The following is a 23,750-nucleotide window of genomic DNA, read 5'->3' as shown; positions in this document are numbered from 1 at the left end:
TTACAAGATGATAACTACTAACAAAAGAGACAGACAACGAAGGCTTTTAATCCATTTCCTACCAGAAACAATTTTATTGCTTTCAATATTGGCATATTTCCTTCTTCCTTCTGTTGTCATTGGTTACAGTCCACTAATTAAATATCCCACAGAATGCACTGTGATTTTTACCGTTGCATTCACACTAGTTCAATTGGGAGTCTATTGCTTCATTTGGAGTTGCTGTAAACCTGCACAAATGGATGAAATTCAGTTTTTTACTTGCACAAAACCATCACCAAGTGCTTCAACTGGTGTGATGATATGTTTCGCTTGCTATGCAATAATGCACATCGCCTGTGTACTCTTTGGAGCACCTTTATTTCAACAAATGGAAGGCACATCGGCCTGGGCATTTCTTACAACAACTTTAATAACAGTTCCAAATCTGGTGCTGTTAGGAAGTAGGCCCAATTCCTTGTATCAAGTTGTTGTATGTGGAAAATTTGAGAACACAACCGAGCGATATCTGTATTTTCAGTCAGTTGGTGTTTTACTTGGAAGCTGGGCAGCTGCTGTGGTTATACCCTTGGACTGGGACAGGCCGTGGCAAGTATGGCCAATACCTTGCGTTGTTGGTGCTTTGCTAGGGTATATGGTTTCCATACTGACAAGCTGCATTATTACGGCCAAAGAACTAAAAACTGAGAAAGTCCATTAGACGCATATTCCAAGACAAATTATGCGCTCGCACTGAATAAGACTGTACTTTTTGTAGACCAAATACATTTTGTGTGTTTCTACAATATATCTCTACATGTAAACATCAGCTTTTGAGAGCATAAGTAGTAAACAAAACAGTTCTGACCTCACACTTTTGAGGTGAACTTAAAACATGTCCCCATATATAAACAATTGTTTTCCTGCGCATGTGTCTTTTTGTCCCAACAAAAAATTATGTCTTTTCTTAATATGCTTCTAAACTAATAAAAAAGGTATTAAGTCAGTGGTTCTCAACCGGGGGTCTGCGACAACTTTGGGAAAAACGAGATTGATAAATCGCGATTAAAAAAAATCGCTTCAACACGTTAAAATAGCATGAAACTTGTTTGAAAACGTTCTTCATAGGCAAAAACAAAATGCATTGTGACATTATAACCCCATTGTGACGCAACAGACGTTAATTGTCAGTGGCAAACAACGTCACATCACAATGCAATGTGTCTTTCTTGTTAGTGCACCATGTCCAAACCCTAACCAAAGTGATTGAAATTTTGGTCCTGGACCGAATGTGGTCAGCATTTAATGCACCATGTATAGTTTGCTTGTTAATAAAAAAGTACAAAAAAGCACCTTCACCTTCAAGGGGTCCGCAATCAGATTACACTGTCGAAAAGGGTCCGCAAGGGCAAAAAGGTTGAGAACCACTGTATTAAGTAGTGATGCACTGAAGTTTTGTTGGCCTCATGGCCGAATATTTGGTTTCGGACCAAATGTTTTGAGGTAGGTTTGGTGCATCACTAGTACTAAGCCTTCAATGGACCTGCTGTACTGTGACAAATAAAAATGGTTTTCACACAAGTTCAGGGCATACATGTTTATTCTTCCGAATCCACATTAACAGTATTAAGCCCCTTGAAAGAGGCAACAGGAACGTAGGTTACAAGCGTGTACAACTTGTTTGCGGAGTCCTCATCTTCGTTCCTCTTTCTCGCAAGTCGGACACGAAGGCGGTATGGGACATTCCTGTACAACAAAAAACATATTAATGAATATTCAACTGGTACAATAAAACAAAACTGTCACTTTTACTTCAACAGAGGCCTTTACACATATGAATAAATATAATATTTAAAAACACAAATAATATTATATGGCAGATGAAAATAAAAGATCATAATCAACAATATGCTGTTTTGAAATATTTGTGTTAGAGTAAAACTCATGGATTTTTACATCCTAATCTGGGACTCTGGCAAAGGTGTTTGGGCAAGAAAGGTACTTTTGTTATGCGGCTATCTGTTTTATACTTGTGTCAGACTGTATGTGTAGTTCAAAGCATCAGACATCCAAGACAATGGATATCAGCATTTAAAATCAGACAGGGGCATTCAATTGTCATCATTTGCTATGAACAACACAGACACAACCAATACACTAAAGCAACTTTGTAAAAAGTGCTATACTGACCTGATACCCTGGGACCAGATAGCTTTGTTCAAACGTGTGTCTATCCTTACATCTTGTGTGCCCATCATCTTCAAAGCAAACTTCTTGACTTCTTTGATGGCTCTTGGGGCTCGCTTTTTAAATCCCCTGGTAATACGTAAAATACACATTAAATGTCTCCAAACAAAAACACTTTAATGCTAAGAAATGGATTTGCACTTGCACTTCAACAATAAATGCTGTTGCAGCAAACACAGACCAATCCTAAATATGCAATAAAATCCGCCTGTTTTTACTTAAAGACCAACAGAAAGTGGCCCAGTTAACAACATAGACCCCTTTTTTTTAATGCTGGTACGGAGAAATCTGGTTAATATAGCCTATCACTTTGGTCTGTTCAGCCATTCTTACAAATGTCACAGAACAACAATCTTCAAATGGGAAGGTACTAGTGCAGAAATCATACACTGATTAATATTTTAGCTTGTGCTGCATTATTTGTGCTCAAAAGCAGAGACAAATTCATTGCCTTCTTGCACCAATGCAAAACTCTTTAGCACATTTGAGAAGCCAACAGCACAAGCTAGGCACTGAAGGAGCAAAAATGTGCAGCACTACTTGTACATGTGAAAAAATATGTGTTCAATGACATTTATGCAGTGTACAAAAACTAATAGATATGTCTTATCAGCTCAGATAGATAAATTTATATGCCATTATATTAGCGTCGAAAACTTTTCCCAAAATTTTTCCTAAAAACTGTTCATTATGACTTAAACAAATAAAAAAGTATTGTACATACATTCCATGAATTCGTTTGTGCATGTGGATCGTATATTCCCTTGTCACAACATCTTTCATGGCCTTGACGCCGGAGCGCCCCTTCTTTTCCTTTTTGGACACCATCTGCAAATAACACACGATATTAGATATCAAAGTCTATTTTCAATTGACGTTATTTTACTGGGTGAAAGAACACATAGTGACACAATTCCACTGAACAATCACCAAATCAGAAATTGCTGTGTGACCTTTTAAAACGTTATGCACAAAATAGTGGGTGGCACAATAGTGGTGGATCACGACTAAACGTGCTGCAGCTGCACTGTATTTTAAATTTAGTTGGCCAGTTATGGTTGTAGAAATTTCAAACACTTTAATACCTGACATTTTGAATGAAACTATTCTACAATGTTGTCTACTTTCAATGCTAATAAATGTATGAAAGTGCTTGAGCTGATACCACAAAAATCGACAACAGCCTCAAAACAGTCACCATAATTTCGCAAACCAATCTTTTTACTGTTCTTCACGAACAAAGAAGAACCGTTTAGATGTCTGCCGTACAAAATTAAATCTGTGTTGCAGTAGTTTAAATGATTTACATTACACTTTCAGTTCAATAGTGTACCTTCATTCAAGTCGATATTAGGGATTTTTTAACAGTTAAACTAATATTTTTTCGCCTTATTGAAACACATGTGTACTTAATATTATTTTTCTATAAATATGTCCTGTGTACTTGCCTACAAAGACTGATTTTATTGGATTTTATCTTAATATTTACAATACAGAACCTACCTTGTCTCTCCCTAACGTGAAAAGACCACAAAAATCATATTTTTATTTAATCTCGATTCCAAAATCCCCAGTTTACTTTTTTGTCGACTATTTTTAATATTCCTAAATCAAACAATTTTACTCTTTTTATAATGTTGTAGCAAATTAACAACGTTTTTTCAAATATCTGTAATTTTGTTTGCAAAAAAAAATCTTTTGAAGATTTTTTTTTAAATTTCCAGTTCTAAAATCACTTTTTTATTTTGTTTAAGTTAAGCACATTAATCTGTATTTTAACATATATTTTAGCACTTACTAACAAAAATTGTCATAAAGAATATTCAAATGTAATTTTTCATTTTCATACCCGACGTCAAAATAATTAAAACTTTCGTTCCGCTTGGTTTATTTCGTGGTAAATTTTTCAACATGCCAACAAATTAAATCGGTTGCTGGGAAAGCCAATGGTTGTTGTGAGAATAAGTTTGTGAAGATACTGAGCTTTTAACGACGCTAGTTAGGTTCTAAGTTGCATTTTTCAAAAATTTGCTTTGTGTTAATGTTAAAAAATTGAAAATTGGAGTTCTTTTGTTGTTGTTATTTGCTTCAGCTGTGGTTTTTCAAAGTTCGAAATTTAACAAATTTTGTTGTTGCTTTCAGGTATTGAATCCTTTAAATACATACCTGATTTTTCAAACATATGAAAAACCTTGGTTAACAACTTAAAATTTGTTTTCCTTTTTACCATTCACCATGAAGGTAAGTTATATTTAAATAATACACTGATAATGCTTTTATAGCAAACATATATTTGTCTATAAAAAGGAAGCTAACACATGTTTATTCTTCCGAATCCACATTAACAGTATTAAGCCCCTTGAAAGAGGCAACAGGAACGTAGGTTACAAGCGTGTACAACTTGTTTGCGGAGTCCTCATCTTCGTTCCTCTTTCTCGCAAGTCGGACACGAAGGCGGTATGGGACATTCCTGTACAACAAAAAACATATTAATGAATATTCAACTGGTACAATAAAACAAAACTGTCACTTTTACTTCAACAGAGGCCTTTACACATATGAATAAATATAATATTTAAAAACACAAATAATATTATATGGCAGATGAAAATAAAAGATCATAATCAACAATATGCTGTTTTGAAATATTTGTGTTAGAGTAAAACTCATGGATTTTTACATCCTAATCTGGGACTCTGGCAAAGGTGTTTGGGCAAGAAATGTACTTTTGTTATGCGGCTATCTGTTTTATACTTGTGTCAGACTGTATGTGTAGTTCAAAGCATCAGACATCCAAGACAATGGATATCAGCATTTAAAATCAGACAGGGGCATTCAATTGTCATCATTTGCTATGAACAACACAGACACAACCAATACACTAAAGCAACTTTGTAAAAAGTGCTATACTGACCTGATACCCTGGGACCAGATAGCTTTGTTCAAACGTGTGTCTATCCTTACATCTTGTGTGCCCATCATCTTCAAAGCAAACTTCTTGACTTCTTTGATGGCTCTTGGGGCTCGCTTTTTAAATCCCCTGGTAATACGTAAAATACACATTAAATGTCTCCAAACAAAAACACTTTAATGCTAAGAAATGGATTTGCACTTGCACTTCAACAATAAATGCTGTTGCAGCAAACACAGACCAATCCTAAATATGCAATAAAATCCGCCTGTTTTTACTTAAAGACCAACAGAAAGTGGCCCAGTTAACAACATAGACCCCTTTTTTTTAATGCTGGTACGGAGAAATCTGGTTAATATAGCCTATCACTTTGGTCTGTTCAGCCATTCTTACAAATGTCACAGAACAACAATCTTCAAATGGGAAGGTACTAGTGCAGAAATCATACACTGATTAATATTTTAGCTTGTGCTGCATTATTTGTGCTCAAAAGCAGAGACAAATTCATTGCCTTCTTGCACCAATGCAAAACTCTTTAGCACATTTGAGAAGCCAACAGCACAAGCTAGGCACTGAAGGAGCAAAAATGTGCAGCACTACTTGTACATGTGAAAAAATATGTGTTCAATGACATTTATGCAGTGTACAAAAACTAATAGATATGTCTTATCAGCTCAGATAGATAAATTTATATGCCATTATATTAGCGTCGAAAACTTTTCCCAAAATTTTTCCTAAAAACTGTTCATTATGACTTAAACAAATAAAAAAGTATTGTACATACATTCCATGAATTCGTTTGTGCATGTGGATCGTATATTCCCTTGTCACAACATCTTTCATGGCCTTGACGCCGGAGCGCCCCTTCTTTTCCTTTTTGGACACCATCTGCAAATAACACACGATATTAGATATCAAAGTCTATTTTCAATTGACGTTATTTTACTGGGTGAAAGAACACATAGTGACACAATTCCACTGAACAATCACCAAATCAGAAATTGCTGTGTGACCTTTTAAAACGTTATGCACAAAATAGTGGGTGGCACAATAGTGGTGGATCACGACTAAACGTGCTGCAGCTGCACTGTATTTTAAATTTAGTTGGCCAGTTATGGTTGTAGAAATTTCAAACACTTTAATACCTGACATTTTGAATGAAACTATTCTACAATGTTGTCTACTTTCAATGCTAATAAATGTATGAAAGTGCTTGAGCTGATACCACAAAAATCGACAACAGCCTCAAAACAGTCACCATAATTTCGCAAACCAATCTTTTTACTGTTCTTCACGAACAAAGAAGAACCGTTTAGATGTCTGCCGTACAAAATTAAATCTGTGTTGCAGTAGTTTAAATGATTTACATTACACTTTCAGTTCAATAGTGTACCTTCATTCAAGTCGATATTAGGGATTTTTTAACAGTTAAACTAATATTTTTTCGCCTTATTGAAACACATGTGTACTTAATATTATTTTTCTATAAATATGTCCTGTGTACTTGCCTACAAAGACTGATTTTATTGGATTTTATCTTAATATTTACAATACAGAACCTACCTTGTCTCTCCCTAACGTGAAAAGACCACAAAAATCATATTTTTATTTAATCTCGATTCCAAAATCCCCAGTTTACTTTTTTGTCGACTATTTTTAATATTCCTAAATCAAACAATTTTACTCTTTTTATAATGTTGTAGCAAATTAACAACGTTTTTTCAAATATCTGTAATTTTGTTTGCAAAAAAAAATCTTTTGAAGATTTTTTTTTAAATTTCCAGTTCTAAAATCACTTTTTTATTTTGTTTAAGTTAAGCACATTAATCTGTATTTTAACATATATTTTAGCACTTACTAACAAAAATTGTCATAAAGAATATTCAAATGTAATTTTTCATTTTCATACCCGACGTCAAAATAATTAAAACTTTCGTTCCGCTTGGTTTATTTCGTGGTAAATTTTTCAACATGCCAACAAATTAAATCGGTTGCTGGGAAAGCCAATGGTTGTTGTGAGAATAAGTTTGTGAAGATACTGAGCTTTTAACGACGCTAGTTAGGTTCTAAGTTGCATTTTTCAAAAATTTGCTTTGTGTTAATGTTAAAAAATTGAAAATTGGAGTTCTTTTGTTGTTGTTATTTGCTTCAGCTGTGGTTTTTCAAAGTTCGAAATTTAACAAATTTTGTTGTTGCTTTCAGGTATTGAATCCTTTAAATACATACCTGATTTTTCAAACATATGAAAAACCTTGGTTAACAACTTAAAATTTGTTTTCCTTTTTACCATTCACCATGAAGGTAAGTTATATTTAAATAATACACTGATAATGCTTTTATAGCAAACATATATTTGTCTATAAAAAGGAAGCTAACAAATTTTAACCTGGAAAAAAATGCTTCCAAACTTGTAATATAGTGCCCTGTGTGGTATACAATTTGAAATTATAAACTACAGTAGTTGTTTAATGTATAAAACAATTAAAACATGACTTTGTGTGTTTAGCGGATGTTCAGTCTGAAAGACAGGGTCCACGGGTCAGATGCACCAATAACATTTCAGTGGCAAAATATACTTGGAAACTACCTTGCCACCGCTGGGCAGAATCATACTGTTAAGATATGGGATCGTCATGGGCAACTGGAAGAGGAAATTCATCTTTCAGGGTATGTTTATGTAAAAGAGTCATATTTTGTGCAGAACACTAAACCTTAGTTAATCCGGACCCGTTTTGACCCAAAAAATGTCTGGATTTGGTGAGATGTGGATTAACTGATGTCAATTAGTTCAAGCCTTACCACATTACCCAAGTCTGCAGAGTATGGCAGCTGCACGCGCGATTTTTTTTTGAAAAAAAATTTTTGCACACGAAAATTTTGCACCAAAGGCATTTAATTGGCCTGTCTTGCCCTCTTTTACTTGCTTTGCGCCTGCAATTGCTCTTGCACGCGGGACATGTAGGTCCTGCACGCGCGAAATCTTGTCGGGAACTGCCATGTTCTGCAGACTGGCACATTACTAATCATCTGTACCTCAAGTTTTGTCCAAATTGGATTTAAGACCTGGATTGACCGAATCCGGTTTAACTATGGTTTACTGTATATAGAAAAGTTTGTTATTACCACACAGTTCCTTTTATTTAGGTTACTGATTTAATTAAAGTTGATTTGTAAATGTCAAGTCGAACAGGTTGTTACAACCGATTCTTAACACAATCACCGTTAAACTGCCTGAAGAAGCTGGACTAGTTTTTATTCTGATTGAACCTTGTGGGTATTTGTTAACAACTTAGCTTTTGTTGCACATGTCATATGAACAGGGTTTTTTTAAGGTTTGGTTTGGGTGACCGCTAAGTAGTTTTAAGAGACCGCAAGTGTTTCATTTAAATACCAAAAAATAGCCATATTTGCAAAAAATAGCCATAAGTCCAAATTTTGGGAAACCGCGGGAGAAATTTGGGGGACCGTTTCGCTCCCCCAAAACACCTTAAAAAAAACACTGCACATGAATACTTTGAAAAAGGTTTGTAAGGAGATTTGACATTGGAAAATTGAAAGAAGCTTGTTTATGGCTTAACCAGTACGAAGGGTTTTGTTATCTTTTAGGGTTTCCACTGGTCTGGAATGGGACAAGGATGGTGACGTACTTTGTGCTATTTGTGAGAAAAGCAACATGTTGTATATGTGGGATGCCAATCAAAAGAAAGTTATCAAAATCGACAGTGGAGCCAAAGACGGATTGACTTTTCTTTGCTGGTCAAAAACTACCTTGCTTTTGGCAATAGGTTTGTCACATTTTGTTTTTGTTTATTTGTTTGCAAACAATGAGACCCAGCAAATATGCAACCACACTACTAGAATCCAATAGAATGACATTTAGGCATACTCCTATTAGGGCACCTTCGGTGAATGTGTCATTCTGACAAACAATTAGGCAAATATGCAACCACACTACTAGAATCCAATAGAATAACATTTAGGCATACTGCTATTAGGGCACCTTCGGTGAATGTGTCATTCTCACAAAAACATACAGCATTCAGCTTAGATAGAACTAATCTATTTGATTGTACATATTTAGATTTAACAAATTGCAAGTCAATTTTGCATTAACATGAGTAAATAATTAATTTGGATCTATGTGTATTTAGTTTGGTGAACTTGTTGGTCATTTGTCCCTAAAAACAGACCTCATTTCAATTAGGTTAATTTGAATTTTTTTTGATTGCGAACTGCTTCAGGTACATCCAAAGGCAACCTGATTCTGTATGACCACAAAGTTGGAAGAAAAGTTTCGATCCTCGGCAAACATAATCGAAAAATTATATCTGGTGTTTGGAGTATGCAGAATAAAGTGGCTCTTAGTGGAGCAGACAATTCTGTTACAGTAAGTAAATCTGCTATTACATTTTCACCTTTTAATTTGTTTAAAGTGTTATTGTAAGTATTTGTCATTTGATACATTAAATGAGCAATATTTATCAAAAAATTAAAAGATAATTTTTTTGGGGTAAAAAAATTTAATCTTTTTAGATAAAATGTAAGTTGTTTTTCCACTGTTGTTGTACAGATAAGCGACACAACTGGAAAAACAATTCACCAATTCAGTGTGAGAGATCTTCCCACTAGAATCAGGTTTTCTGAGATGAAACGTGGTGGAGGCAAGAATGAAAGTGGAGATAACACTGTAAGATTTATTATTAGTAGGACTTTTGTAAACCCCATGTACTGATTATACCTGTAAATTTGGATATTTTTTTTCTTTTTTATGATTTTATCCAAGTGAAACAAACTTTGAACTATTGTTGACTAATGTTAATGACTCTCCCATTCAGTATGTTTGGATTGGTAAAACATTCATTACTTTGACCTCTTTTAGCGTTTAAGATTTTAGTGTTAAAAATATGTCAAATTTAGCTTGCTTGTCTATTCATACTGGCATGTCAAGAACATTTTTTTGTACTTTTACAATTCTGTTGATAAGATTTTATGCTTTAACCTTTTTTACATTAATGTTTTGTAGGTTAGTGCAATCGTTGGCAAGAAGACCTTGTTTTTGTACAAACTTATTGATGTTGATAACGTAATTGAATTGGCATTTCAACCAAACTATGGTAAAATTGAAGCATATGAATGGTACGGTAATGGTTACATTATGATTGGCTTTTCCAACGGATACATTATTGCTATTTCCACATTTGCCAAGGAGATTGGGCAGGTACTGCACATGGTTTAAATTTAAGGACAAGTCGTTTTTCTGTCTAAACCAGTGGTTCTCAAACTTTTTTTGTTGCGACGCCTCTGGAAAAGTTTTCTGGACTTGCGACGCACCATCAAATGAAACTTAATGAGGAAACTTTTATTAAAGTTGTGTTTATTGATACAACAACAAAAAGCCACGAAACGAATATTGTGCGACGCCCTTGGAAAATTCAAACGACGCACAGTTTGAGAACTACTGGTCTAAACTTTAAAGTTTTCAAAATATTTGCTTTTACAAAATTTCATGGATTATGATATTTTCCTGGTTTATATAGTTTCATTTCCAGTTAGTATTGTTTGTTTACAAATACAATTGTCATTACTAAATTTTTCCTGAAATGTTTTGCATAATTTTATGCATAAATGTGTGACTTTGCACTGCATACTTTTTTCTATTAGGAACTTTTTCAACTGCGTGATCACCATGACTACCTGTCTTCCATCGCCATATCAACATCATTGAACTATGCTGCCTCGTGTGGTGACACAAGTGTGAGAATTCATGATTTGCATGATGTCACAGAAGTTTCAGCCATAATAAGCTTGGAAGATGAACCTAAAGGTGAGCATTGTTTTGTTTTCATCATTTTTGTTTTTTAATAATGGTTCATTACAATGCCCATTTTTTCAGGTGTCTCTTTGTTCATTTTTTCATAGCAAACTACATACTTGAAAACATTTTGTGAACATTCGCTTTTTGTGTTGAATTTCTTAAGATTTTTTATACCAATTCTGCATAGATTGTGTTTGAATGATTTATACATTTTGTGCAGGTTTGAGATCAATAGATTGGACATCTGACGGACAATTACTTGCAGTTTCTTCAAATCGTGGCAATTTGCATTGTTACCTCACAAAACTGCCCATACTGGGAGATTCCTACGGGACAAAGTGAGTAGATGGCGTAATAATTGAAATATGCTAAAAAAATGAAAATGAATGTTCAAGTCGTACCACATTACAAATCATTTATACCTCAAATTTTGTCCAAATTGGGCAAATATCCGGATTAACCAAATCCTGTTTAACTGGAGTTTACTGTAGTCATTACACATTGTTGGCTAAAGTGCTGATTTACACTTTCTAAAACAAATAATACCATGATGGCCCTTTTTTACAGATTAGCATATCTCACATCATTGTTGGAAGTAACGGTTGTCAACCAGATTGAGGAGGAGCCCGCCACTGCTGTGTCGATTGACATTGAACCGACCTTCGTAGCATGTGGGCCATATCATATTGCTGTCGGGATGAACAACCGTGCATGGTTTTACTTTCTCTCTGATAAAGGTACATACATAGCAATGCTATAAGACGGGGCTACTGTACTTTGGAAAGTTAACATATTAACAAAAATACTGAAAATATAGTAACGTCATGTAAAAATTTTAGAGATTGTTTTAATTCAGGGCAGTTAGTAATTTTTATTTAGTTTACACCAGTGATTCTCAAACCCAGCTTTCAGGGCTGCATGCAGCTCCCAATAACTTATTTTGTGGCTCCCACCAAACCTCAGAAAACCACCGAACATTGCTAGTTTAGCTTTCAAAGTAATAATCTTTAGTGATTTTCTCAAGGTTTCGTTTTTTGCGGCTCCCTACACACTTAAAAAAACCACCATTTGGCCTCAACAATAAAAAAGTTTGAGAACCACTGGTTTACACCATCAAGTTTTACTGTGGTAGAGATGCTTAAATGTTAAACATAGAACACTGTGGTAGAAGGTACTCAAAGACAAACATAGAACCCAATGAATAAAACCCAACACTTGGTGATCTTGGCGGCGACAATTTAGACATAACCAACTAAACTCATCTATTGTCGCATAAAGTGAAGTCACATTGGCTGTTTTATGTAGCAGAGAGCCTGAAAACCTGTGACAAAGAATATTTGGAAACTATTCGAAGCATGCGTCTCAACTCAGATTATGCTGCAGTGTTAATAGGTGGAAAGGTCCAACTTCACCTGGTATGTTGTGTTGTGTAATAAAAATTACTAAGATTATGAAGAAATATTAGTTAAAAGAATTCCATCTGAGTTGAATTTTTCACCCTCGCACAACAACCTAAACAAATTACTTGGGATGGACCAAAACTGCAAATGTTATGTTTGTTTGAACACCGAGCATCTTACGTTAATGGTGCATTGCGGCGTAGCAAACATTCTTAATTCCGTGCTAGTTTTGTACCTTTCCAAGTAGTGATGGGACGGGTACCCGGTACTCGGTATCGATGGTATCGAACAATCTCAGTGGTATCGATACTCGGTATCGAGCCCATCCCTACAAATTACCAAGTTTGTTTTTAAACCCAAACATAATACAACCTTGTTTACTATTTATTTGTTAACTTTTTGTCAGATTGACCAGCGAATTCATTCTGGGATTGAGGAACGTGAAACAAAACTTTTTCCAGAGAGAGAGGACATGGGCCGTGCAATGTGTTGTGCTCTCACTAATGATTTTCTTATATATGGGACTGATGTAAGAAATTTGATACAATGACATAAATGTATTTTATACCATTTGAAAAGTTAAGCTTGATGATTTAGTAAAATTAAACTAACTACACATCATAGTAAGCCAGTCCCATTAAAGGCGTTGTACCGAATTAGCCGGTTTCTCAAGCATTCCCATATGGCAAGGCGTCTCTCTCGGAAAATCTAGCCTGCGGTGGGATTCAAACCCACGACAGGAGTCTTTCCGGGACTCGCGCTCTACCAACTGAGCTACACAGGCTCTGTGGAGATTCCGCCGAAAGTCAAATCACAAGCACCACTGCCTGTCTCGTATGCTGCACATGTCAGCTTCGTAGTAGGGGATCGCCAGTTTGACCTTATCAGCTAAGATGAATATATTCTACACAACATTTCAGTTTTTATTGGGTAGTTTGTGTGTTGGTGAAGTGTTATTGAACAAAAAAGTTTACACACTGACCATAAAGGTGGCATAATATTCAAATAAAACTTAGTGATAAACGCCTATTCAATACACATAAAGTAATGCTAAGAAAATACTTTTGTGTTGGCAGACTGGATCACTCTATTTCTTTTACATTGAGGATTGGTCACAAGTAAATGTTTTCCGCCACTCGGTGGGGATAAGGAGCATTTACCCAGATAGCTGTGGAGGACATGTTGCTTTTGTTGATGAAAAGGGTGACGGGTATAACAGACTAAACTTACACTGATAAATCCAATCAATGACATAACCAATTTACCAAGCTTTTTTTTATGCAATTAACCAGGTTATGTGACTTAACAGACGATTTTTAATTTTAGTCAGGTTAGTAGAATACAGTAGTAACTTTGTGAGAGGTTAAATCAGTGGTCTCAAACTTTTTTATTGTCGGGGCCAAATGCCAGTTTTTTAAGTGTGTAGGGAGCCGCAAAAAAAGAAACTTTTTGAAAATCACTTAAAGATTATTAAATTAAAGGCTGAAACAGCGATGTTCGATGGTTTTCTAAAGTCTGGTGCTAGCCGCAAAATAGGTAGTTGGGAGCCGCATGTGGCCCTGAAAGCCAGGTTTGAGAATCACTGGGTTAAATGGTTGCGATAAGATATTGGCTTAAGAAATATATTTAAAAACAAGAGATTGACCCCAATTTATAGTTTATGTTTTAACTTTTAGGTTTATCTACAATCCAGTAAATGATTCAACTTTTGAAATCCCATCTATACCCTCCAACAGTAGAGGTTTATTGTGGGAACACAACGTTTACGACAAGGGTGTCTTTGTCGCATTCGATGATGCTAATATCAACACATACATCTTTAACAGAGAATCAACACAAGGTATTTGTTATGATCCTTTCAAATAGTAGACTAGGATCTGTTTAGCGTAAGCAGGAGTATAACAGCCCAATAGTATTAAAAAGCGACATGCTTTGTTGCTCAAATCTTTTAGTAAACGCTTTTTTGACATCATTGCTTTTTAAGCCTCCTATCACTGGTTATATGTGGCTTCTTGTTTTTCTTCATGGCTTTTTGGTAAAGTTGAAAAACTGCTTCATTTGGCCCTATATAAACTAACTGTATATACTTAATGTTCGGACTCTAATACTAAAAAGCTTGGTTGGAATAAGCAACATCACGGCTAAAAACCTGACTTTAAAAAACAATATCTTCGTTTTATTCTGACAAAACTTGATGAAAAGAACTAATCGACATCGGTTAGTCCTGTTTTTCAAATAATTCAAGACCACACTAAAACCTAATTTTTAAAATTGTTTATCCCCAAATTTTAATATTCATGCTGATGCAAATGATAAAAATAACATCATTTTGTAATGTGTTTCAAAAACTACATTGTAAGTGTGCTGCAAGGTCAAAATATTTTAGATTCACTGCTGTAAAGTCACCTTTACCCTATTTTACCAGGTTCACATGTGGCATTAATTGGAACAACCCACCTTCCTCTAAACCAGAAACCACTTCTTCTGTACAACGGCTCCCTCACACTTCAAATCGCAAGTGGCAAAACAACCTCTATGCTGCTTGATACTCATTCCTTTATCAGTGTACCTGATGGTAGAGACGAAATGCAGGTATGTTATAAGTAGTTTTGTGTGTCAACATGATATATGTGTATTTATGGCAATTTTTCTTTGTCTACTGTATTTACTCAGTTCCAAGCCGCACAAACTGTAAGAAAAACAACTTCACAAACCCTGGCCTACAATAGAATACAAACAGTGGGTGCCGAAAACAGTGCTATACCATGTGTATTAACATAAATTGTAACAAAAACAATTTACACCGATTGTAACATGAACATGACATTTTGATAGTGAAAATGTCATCAACACAGCAATCAGTCTATGCTATAGGATTGTGAACGACAGACCTGCCTTTAATTATAAAATATTCAAAATTACTCAAATAGAGTGGCAGACGACCAGCGTTAGTTTGATCTTTTTTGAACATAAATACAAAATTTACCTATTTAAAAGGCACCACCAATTTTCTGGACGCTGATCATCTGCCGCTCTTTTGAGCATTTTGAATTTATTTGGAAAAAACGTTTTTGGATTTTACCTCGATATATTGTACACGGGGCTGTAAAGTCATCTGTGCTTTTGTACAATAATGAAAAGGTTGTGTTTAATGTAACCCACTCCGTATCTCGAAACCCGTAAGGTGGACCGAAAAAAGCTGGAACAAGCGATCGCTCTGCGGCGTTGGAGAGAAGCTTGGGTGATTTGTGAAGCACTTAGCGCTGAGTCGAACTGGTACCGACTGGGAGCGGCTGCCCTCCATGCCCTTGAAGTTGACCTTGCTGTCAGAGTATACAGATCTCTTCGTGATGCTGGGATGGTTTTGGCTCTGGAGAAGTTAAGGTGAGACAAGGTCACAATGTTGGAAGATGACGTTATAGAATGATATAGAGTAAACCTCGGTTGATCCGGACCTTTTTGGACCAAAAATTTGTCCGAATTAGGCAAAGATTCAGATTAACCGATGTCGATTAGTTCAGGCCTTACCACATTATAAATCATTTTTACCTCAAGTTTTGTCTGAATTAAATCCGGTTCACCCGAGGTTTACTTTGTGTAAAAAATTGCTTTTTTAGAATAGGGGAATAAGGTCCACAGCAAAAAAATATTGGAAAAAATAAAAAAAAATCACAGCAGTGTATAACGCAGAGTTGCAAGTCGGGCCGGGCTTTTCGGGCCGGGTTCGGGCCGGGTTCGGGCCGGGTTCGGGCCGGGTTCGGGCCGGGTTCGGGCCGGGTTCGGGCTTAGGTATTTGTCAGAAAACGGGCTCAAAACGGGCCTGATTTTTCGTTCCGTTTCCGCCATTTTTAGTAACAATTCTCTGGCTTTGCCCTAATGCCCACCCTACTCTAAAACGTATTGTTTACCCCATTGTCAACGATTGTTCATTGTTTTTGTTGTTTTCTCATTTTTTTCTTTCTTATACTTTGTTGCAAGGTTTTCGTGGATAGACCTGTCAATCAAAATTTCGGGCCCAAACGGGCTTCTCAAAAACGTTTCGGGTTCGGGCCGGGCTTCGGGCTTATACTTTCGGGTTCGGGCCGGGTTCGGGCTCAGATTTCGGGCCCGCTTGCAACTCTGGTATAACGGTTTGCTGCAAACAGGCCTATGAAGAAAAAAATGCAGATGTTCAATTTTGTGAACATTTTGAGCTATAACGTTTAAATAAAATGTTTTTTTTTGTTATTTAGGCCTGCAAATGCCTTGCCGTAATATAATCGTCCTTTATAACCCCAAAATTTCAATACGAACAAAATAAATTAAGGTTACTTTTGAAGTTTTAAAAAAAAGAATAATTAGTCGATTTTGGACATACTACTATTTCTACAAAAAACAAAATCATGCTACTATTTGTATAAAAACATAAAAGCATAAAAATCTCTAATAAATTTAAAACAATACATCAATTTTTACCTTGCTTTGTTTTTCCCATTTCAATACACAGAGACGTTGAAGACAGTAATCTGCTCGCAGGGACGTTGGCAAGTTACATCGGTGAATTTGACCTCGCCCAAGATTTACTGCTCTCGTCAAGTCAACCACTAGCGGCACTAGAGATGCGCCGGGACCTAATGCATTGGGACACTGCACTGCAACTCGCAAACACACTTGATCCAGATCAAATACCTTTTATCGCTAAGGAATATGCCCAGCAGTTAGAGTTCACGTAAGTATTTCGTGTTTTGCCTTTGTAGTTTAAATACAGTCGGTTAATCTTCGCCCAAGTCGGACAAAAATGAGGTAAGAATGATTTGTAATGTGGTAAGGCTTTAACTAATCGACATCGTTTAATCCGGATCTTCGCCTAATCCCTGCAAACTTTTTGGTCTAAACGGGCCCAGATTAACTGTATTAGTTCATAACCTGGGGTTCGCCGCCGAAATGGCCTGTCAGATGATTATAGTTGGTTCTATGAATGAAAAGGTATAAAAGAAGAGCTTTTTGATGCTAAACTTTTTACTACAAAAACTTTGAATGTAACATAGATGTTTTTTTGACAAATGAAATAATTGTTCATTTTTGAATTCTCTATGAATGCTAATAAAAATAAGCATTTATGCAAAAGCTTATGACAAAAGCTTTGGTAACACCGTGAAAGTTTTTTTTTTTTACTTGATAATGCAATAAAATTTAGTTTCTAGATTCCTTTCTGTTCTAATCCCACGTACTTTTGAGTCCCTAACCTTCTGACAATTGATACTAAAACTAGTGCCCTGAAAACTGTGACTCCAATTCACCCATTGGTTTACCCACATGTCCCCTTAAACTTTAAATGGCACCAAAATGATTCCTAAACTGTACTACCGGAACGCCCAAACTAAAATTGCCGCCTTTGTCTGCTGATTACGCAAAGAAATAACTAAAACGTTAATTAATTTTTATCTAAATAAACTGTTTGCTTAATAAGACAAAAACGTCGCCTTTATCGACTACTAACATTTTTAATTGCATTTAAGCACCTGTTCGATAACTACTTGCTGTATTGTTCAGTGGCAACTACACGGCGGCTTTGTCCCATTTCGAGAAAGGAGTTATGCGGAAACCCGATTATAAGGAACATGATGAGGCTTGTGCTGCTGGGGTGGCGAGGACTTCAATTAGATTAGGGGACATAAGGAGAGGAGTGCAACTTGCTTTACAACATCCAAGCAGACAACTGAAAAAGGTGAAACTAGGTTGCTGATTCTATTTTAAAAAGATACTGATAATAATAACACGTGTAATTTTTAAATTTTGGATAAATTTACTAGATTCTTTTTGCTGTTTGTGTCAGAGTTGCAAGTCGGGCCGGGCTTTTCGGGCCGGGTTCGGGCTTAGGTATTTGTGAGAAAACGGGCTTAAAACGGGCCTGACTTTACGTTTCGAGTCCGCCATGTTTTTTAAATATAATCACTCAGCTAAGTAACAAGTTTGACCTAATGCCCACCCCACTCAAAAACGTATTGTTTACCCCATTGTCTACTATTGTTCATTGTGTTTGTTGTCTTTCTCTTTTTTCTTTCTCATCCTTTGTTGCAAGGCTTTCGTGGATGGGCCTGTCAATCAAAATTTCGGGCCTAAACGGGCTTTGCAAAAACGTTTCGGTTTCGGGCCGGGTTCGGGCTCAGAATTCGGGCCCGCTTGCAACTCTGGTTTGTGTTGAATATATTTGTGCAGTTGTAAGTTAAGAATCTTCCTTTTTCTTCTGTACTACGAAGCTGACATGCGCAGCACACAAGGCAGGCAACGGTGCTTGTGATTCGAATTTCAACGGGTTCACCACTGGACCTGTGTAGCTCAGTTGGTATAACGCGAGTCCCGTAAAGACTCCTGTCGTCCTTGACTCGGTATAACCTTTAATTGACCTGGCGTTTTCTTTTTCTTTTTTTCTCTTCCTGTTTTCTTCTAATTTAAAGGTTGTTATTTGTGCTATTTTGTTTCTGCAGGAATGTGGTGCAATCTTGGAGGGGATGCGTCAGTTCCAGGAGTCAGCATCGCTGTTTGAGAAAGGCGAATACATCGATAAAGCAGCGGCCGTTTACATTAAGTGCAAGAACTGGCAAAAAGTTGGAAGTCTGTTGCCAAAGGTTGATCTCAACTTTCAATATCAAATTATGATGAAAAAAAATATCGTGATTAGAATTAATTAAAAGTTGTTTACTGCAGTGAGAGTCCGAGTCAGTACTCGAATACTCTGTCGAGCAGCAAGTAGTCGAGTGCTCGGCAGAGAGTTGTAGGTCGAGCCATAAGTCGAGTACTTATCGTAATCGGGTGCTCGCTTGAGCCGTGACTCGTAAACTCGGCAGAGTCAGGACTCGACTTCTCAGCCTAGTAAGGATTCGTATACTCGACCGTGTTAGTAATCGAGTATGCGTACGAGTCAGATATGGACTCGTTACCTTGGATTACCCTTTTTGATGTTCGGTGCAAAAAATGCTGCTACTGTAAGTGTACATTAAATAATAAGCAAAAGTTGAAACAAGTTTTCATTCAGAACATAACAACTAACAACCGTAAAATTGCTATCCCTATGTGAGTTTTATTATGCAGACTTTGTTACAGTTCTCTGCGCAATGTGGCTTCTTTGTAAACCACCGTGTTTTAAACCCTCTTTACTTTACAGATCACATCTCTAAAAATCTTCCTTCAATATGCAAAAGCTAAGGAGGCCGACGGAAAATTCACGGAGGCTGCCGACGCATACCACAGTGCACGGGATTACGACAGCGAGGTGCGGATATATTTGGACCACTTGAGGGACCCAGAGAGAGCGGTGCATATCGTGAAAGAACAAGGGTCGATAGAGGGCGCCAAGATGGTTGCAAAGTAAGTTTTTGGGAATTATCTGGCTTAGAATTGACCGAACAGTCTAAGGCGCTTGAATTAGAAAAATCGTTAGGATTCGTTCCTAGTTGTTGGTTCGAACCCCGTTGAAACCCCTAAAAAATCTGTTGAGTTTTTGGTGTTGTAAACATAGTTGACACAAACCACATATATTTCTTAAAGTGCGCCACTTTTAAAACTGTAACCGTTTTTGGAACACTATGTAAGGATCTGTTCATATCGGCCCAAATATAACTGATGCGGACCTTTATATCACTGATGATGGCATGGGCATTTGCCAAAACGTTTGAACAGTAACCATGTTTGTTGCATTAAAATCCCACCACAATAAAAGCCACTTTTTTACCAAACAAAAAGATACTTTTTGTGCTTGTAAAACCTTTTCGTTGTTGAACTATTTAAACAGAATTCTTATAATAAACATATACCTTACAGATTCTTCATAAAGCATGGAGATTACGGATCAGCAATCCAGTTTCTTGTTTTGTCGAAATGCAACGACGAAGCTTTCCAAATGGCACAACAGCACGGTCAAATGGAGGTAATATGTTTTATCCAACAAACTTTGATTATGCAAGTGGTTTTAGTGCAATTGTGGAACCAAACGTTGCAGAACAACCAAAGTTAAGAACCACTAGACTTGTTATTCGTAACCTGTGGGTAGTAACCGCTAAAGGGGTAATTTGACACCTTTTAGGGTACTTTTCATGTAACTTTTATTCACCCTTTTATGTCTTCATAGCTGGTAATTTTTGGTTTTTTGAAATTTGGGTAAATGAAATGTATCAGGTAGTTTTTAACGTTGACATTAATAAGAAGGTTAAGAAATGCTTTTCCATAATATATAAACTGGAAAATATACTCAATTCCAAGAAAGTCTGCATACGGTTTTAACCCTTAAGTGTTTTTGTTTCACTTAACTGCTGGAAGACCGAGAGAAAATGGGATTGGTTGTAAAGTATATTTGAAATGTTCGTAGATTTATGCTGACATCATTGGTGATGACGCAACCCCTGAGGATTTCCGGAGCATCGCGGTTCACTTCGAGAACGACAAGAATCATCTTTTGGCGGGAAAGTTTTACGCAAAATGTGGAGAATACCCCAAGGTGACAAAAATCATTTGGGCTTTCACAAAACGATTGTGGAAAATTGAAAATTAAAGATGGTATAAGTAAATTTGTTTTTTCGGTAGGGGGGATTTTTTGTGTCAATTCCTTAAACGAGCTTGTTTATCAGTGATTAAAATCCCAAAACATTTTTTGCGGTCGTTTCGTCGAAGAATTAAAGTTCATAACTGGGTTAGCTTGTTGATTCTGGTTTGTCTGTTTCTAAAAATGTTAAAAACAGCCCCATTTTTGTTTCGAATGTTACCTTACGTTGTAAGTGTATTAAACCTGCTGGTATAAGGTTTAATTTTGACCGAAGCTAAACCGCAATTTAATGTATTAGGTGTACGCAAATAATTAACCTGTCAAGTATGTTAATAATCTAGGTACTTTCCACACCTTTTACCTTGTTATCAAACCTATTTTAATTTTACTATTTATTTTACCATGATGAAGGTGACCTGTATTGGACGTCGAAACGTTGGTGCAAAAATACAATAGCCATAAGAGCTCTGTAAAGTTGATATTATGCCTGGCAGCAACAGCTTATATACTTATTTCACTTGTTGCAGGCTTTGCGCCACTTTTTGAAATGTTCGTCTTCTGATTCTAACGAAGCTTTGCTGATGGCGATTGAAGCCGTCGCATCTGCCAAGGATAGTAAACTCACAAGACAACTCATCGACTTCTTAATGGGAGAAGCGGACGGTGTGCCCAAGGTGACAACTTACCTTATTCAAATAGAAAAAGAACATGAAAAAAATTAAACATACGTTAACCAAACCTCATACAATAGTTGTTAGGTGTCATTTCAACTTACCTTATTCAAATAGAAAAATAATATAAAAAAAATTAAACATACGTTAACCAAACCTCATACAATAGTTGTTAGGTGTCATTTCAACTTACCTTATTCAAATAGAAAAATAATATAAACAAAATTAAACATACGTTAACCAAACCTCATACAATAGTTGTTAGGTGTCATTTCAACTTACCTTATTCAAATAGAAAAAATGTCGCGCCTTGTATTCTCACGTTCCACACACTATTCGCTAACATGTGCCAACATACGTTAACATGTCCTAACATACGTTAACATATGCTAACATACGTTAACATATGCTAACATACGTTAACATGTGCTAACATACGTTAACATGTACTATTATGCGCTAACATGCGGTATTTGGCTTCCATATAGTTTAACCCATTAGATTTCACTGGCAATGCCGCTTAAGTTTTTTGCTCAAAGGAACGCTAAAAATCTTATGTCGTTGTTAAGTGTTACAATAAGTCATAAACACCAATCAATAATAAAATAAACTGGTGAAACGTTGCATTGTTTTGCCCTCAAACACTGGCATGTATCTTTTTGCTCTGAGTATCTTTATCTATAACCAGGGTTGCCATCGACATAGACCCTAAAATAAGGACCACCGAAAATTAATTTTTATACGAAACGAAACAAACGTTTTTGAACAAATCTTTGCATTGATGCGAGCCATGACATATCACAGGTCATTCTTTTGGCAGAAATAATCTGTGCCAGCGACTCCTTGGTTCGTACAAAATACTTCATGCATCTTAGTACGACAGCTCTTGGTTTACTTTTACTTGTAGCAGGGATTTGACTTGTAATTGTTGAAAACAAGACAAAATAAGGACTCAAGTCAAAAACAAGGACATTTCTTAGAAATAAGGACAATATGTTTTTGTAAGACATTGCCATTCAAAATAAGGACAAATCTTATAAATAAGGACGGTATGGCAACCCTGTCTATAACCATGCATTATGTAATCAATGTTTCTAACATTTCGATGCTAGTAGAAACCAACTTCGTTGCTTGTTATTTCAGGATGCAAACTTTCTATTCAAACTTTACATGGCATTGGGTCAGTTCGGTGACGCTGCCCACACTGCTGTGATTATTTCCAAAGAAGAACAAAACAATGGAAACTATAGAGTCGCTCACAAACTTTTGTTCAGGTAAATACACACAAAAAATCATGTTTCTCTGTTGTAATAGTGTATTGTATGTGATAAGCATCAAGCCAATAAATGATAAGCTGCAGACAGTACACGCTGTTTCGATCTATAACTAACCAATAGCTGCAATAGCCAATACGGTCTATCTCTTGTCACCAGCTGCACTGATGAGACCTTATAGGTAGAAACAGTGTGTTCAGGCTGCAGCGTATTATATGAATTTTGATGCATTAAAATGGTACAAAGTAGTACAAAAAACTACACTTGTGCCACAGAATCAGGAAAATACTGCAAAAACCTCGCGGTCCTGTTACCAATAGACTAGTAAAGTATATTGTGGGAATTGTATTTATTTAATACGCACAATATTTTTCCTGACTATGGCACAAAAAAGTTTTTATGTGCGTCACTTAAAAGTTATTACCATTATCAAATTCTTATTCACTTTTAATCCTTGAAAAGTTTAGCCGAAACGACCAAACGTCTTCTTCAAATTTTCCAAATTCAAATAGAATCTCGAAAAAGTTTAATATAGAACTACCGGTGTATGTAAATGTTATGCCAAGATTTAAACCCTTAACCGTATGATTGCGGACAAAATAACTTCCCAAACCCATCTTTTATAATTCACCCCCACGCAGTATGCTCCGTGAGCTGAAGAACAGGAATATCAAAGTCCCGGCCGAGATGGAGAACAATCTTCTAATCTTGCACTCCTACATTCTTGTGAAGGACCACGTCAAAAGGGGAAACCACCTAATTGCTGCTCGTATGCTGATCAGAGTAGCCGAGAATATATCAAAATTTCCGCAGCGTAAGTACTTACTTTAAGTTAATGGAGTGTGTGATTTGGTTGCTAGGCCACCAGGATGTCAGATAGGTTTTTGTCGTGGGTTCGAATCCCACCACGGCAGGCTTACCAGAGTTTTTGCTAA

At 36.3% G+C, this 23,750-nt stretch overlaps 4 protein-coding genes and 1 non-coding gene across 10 annotated transcripts in view; 2 read left to right on the top strand and 3 right to left on the bottom strand.

The window, feature by feature from the left end:
- The first annotated feature begins 7 nt into the window (after nucleotides 1-7).
- On the top strand, nucleotides 8-985 carry LOC145237382 (GPI ethanolamine phosphate transferase, stabilizing subunit-like). The gene has a single exon (XM_080100225.1). The coding sequence runs from the start codon at nucleotides 8-10 to the stop codon at nucleotides 698-700; it is 693 nt and encodes a 230-aa protein (XP_079956351.1). The 3' UTR covers nucleotides 701-985.
- A 576-nt stretch (nucleotides 986-1,561) lies between these two features.
- Nucleotides 1,562-3,811, bottom strand: LOC145237383 (large ribosomal subunit protein eL31-like). 3 transcript variants are annotated; one of them, XM_080100227.1, is made up of 4 exons: nucleotides 3,730-3,811; nucleotides 2,951-3,054; nucleotides 2,170-2,295; nucleotides 1,562-1,725 (listed from the first exon to the last, which is right to left on the bottom strand). In XM_080100227.1, the coding sequence occupies exons 2-4, from the start codon at nucleotides 3,052-3,054 to the stop codon at nucleotides 1,578-1,580; spliced, it is 378 nt and encodes a 125-aa protein (XP_079956353.1). In that variant the 5' UTR covers nucleotides 3,730-3,811; the 3' UTR covers nucleotides 1,562-1,577. The 3 variants fall into 3 exon arrangements, with proteins under 3 accessions (XP_079956353.1, XP_079956352.1, XP_079956354.1); XM_080100226.1 differs by lacking the exon at nucleotides 3,730-3,811 and adding an exon at nucleotides 3,560-3,688; XM_080100228.1 differs by lacking the exon at nucleotides 3,730-3,811 and adding an exon at nucleotides 3,312-3,508.
- A 722-nt stretch (nucleotides 3,812-4,533) lies between these two features.
- Nucleotides 4,534-6,782, bottom strand: LOC145237380 (large ribosomal subunit protein eL31-like). Of its 3 annotated transcripts, none has more exons than XM_080100222.1 (4): nucleotides 6,701-6,782; nucleotides 5,922-6,025; nucleotides 5,141-5,266; nucleotides 4,534-4,696 (listed from the first exon to the last, which is right to left on the bottom strand). In XM_080100222.1, the coding sequence occupies exons 2-4, from the start codon at nucleotides 6,023-6,025 to the stop codon at nucleotides 4,549-4,551; spliced, it is 378 nt and encodes a 125-aa protein (XP_079956348.1). In that variant the 5' UTR covers nucleotides 6,701-6,782; the 3' UTR covers nucleotides 4,534-4,548. The 3 variants fall into 3 exon arrangements, with proteins under 3 accessions (XP_079956348.1, XP_079956347.1, XP_079956349.1); XM_080100221.1 differs by lacking the exon at nucleotides 6,701-6,782 and adding an exon at nucleotides 6,531-6,660; XM_080100223.1 differs by lacking the exon at nucleotides 6,701-6,782 and adding an exon at nucleotides 6,283-6,480.
- Nucleotides 6,783-7,304: 522 nt separating this feature from the next.
- Nucleotides 7,305-23,750, top strand: part of LOC145237373 (WD repeat-containing protein 19-like) — a 31,828-nt gene continuing 15,382 nt past the window's right edge. The window contains exons 1-24 of one of the 2 annotated variants that reach the window (XM_080100208.1): nucleotides 7,305-7,438; nucleotides 7,644-7,804; nucleotides 8,744-8,922; nucleotides 9,379-9,524; nucleotides 9,708-9,824; nucleotides 10,161-10,355; nucleotides 10,799-10,961; nucleotides 11,173-11,290; nucleotides 11,520-11,689; nucleotides 12,261-12,367; nucleotides 12,759-12,881; nucleotides 13,429-13,562; nucleotides 14,029-14,192; nucleotides 14,778-14,944; nucleotides 15,537-15,736; nucleotides 16,839-17,060; nucleotides 17,885-18,059; nucleotides 18,820-18,960; nucleotides 19,497-19,699; nucleotides 20,153-20,258; nucleotides 20,697-20,825; nucleotides 21,398-21,544; nucleotides 22,685-22,815; nucleotides 23,457-23,629. In XM_080100208.1, coding sequence (XP_079956334.1) covers nucleotides 7,433-7,438; nucleotides 7,644-7,804; nucleotides 8,744-8,922; nucleotides 9,379-9,524; nucleotides 9,708-9,824; nucleotides 10,161-10,355; nucleotides 10,799-10,961; nucleotides 11,173-11,290; nucleotides 11,520-11,689; nucleotides 12,261-12,367; nucleotides 12,759-12,881; nucleotides 13,429-13,562; nucleotides 14,029-14,192; nucleotides 14,778-14,944; nucleotides 15,537-15,736; nucleotides 16,839-17,060; nucleotides 17,885-18,059; nucleotides 18,820-18,960; nucleotides 19,497-19,699; nucleotides 20,153-20,258; nucleotides 20,697-20,825; nucleotides 21,398-21,544; nucleotides 22,685-22,815; nucleotides 23,457-23,629 — 3,577 coding nt within the window. In that variant the 5' untranslated portion in view covers nucleotides 7,305-7,432. Of the gene's footprint in view, nucleotides 7,439-7,643; nucleotides 7,805-8,743; nucleotides 8,923-9,378; nucleotides 9,525-9,707; nucleotides 9,825-10,160; nucleotides 10,356-10,798; nucleotides 10,962-11,172; nucleotides 11,291-11,519; nucleotides 11,690-12,257; nucleotides 12,368-12,758; nucleotides 12,882-13,428; nucleotides 13,563-14,028; nucleotides 14,193-14,777; nucleotides 14,945-15,536; nucleotides 15,737-16,838; nucleotides 17,061-17,884; nucleotides 18,060-18,819; nucleotides 18,961-19,496; nucleotides 19,700-20,152; nucleotides 20,259-20,696; nucleotides 20,826-21,397; nucleotides 21,545-22,684; nucleotides 22,816-23,456; nucleotides 23,630-23,750 lie in introns of both variants that reach the window. The other variant, XM_080100207.1, reaches the window with a different exon arrangement.
- Nucleotides 13,063-13,136, bottom strand: Trnas-gga (transfer RNA serine (anticodon GGA)). The gene has a single exon. It is a non-coding gene; the product is annotated as a tRNA-Ser (tRNA).

Source organism: Phallusia mammillata, chromosome 7, assembly GCF_965637545.1.
Source record: "Phallusia mammillata chromosome 7, kaPhaMamm4.hap1.1, whole genome shotgun sequence".
NCBI lineage: Eukaryota > Metazoa > Chordata > Ascidiacea > Phlebobranchia > Ascidiidae > Phallusia > Phallusia mammillata.
The sequence above is the reverse complement of the archived record's forward strand: the minus strand, read 5'-3'. Positions and strand labels throughout refer to the sequence as shown.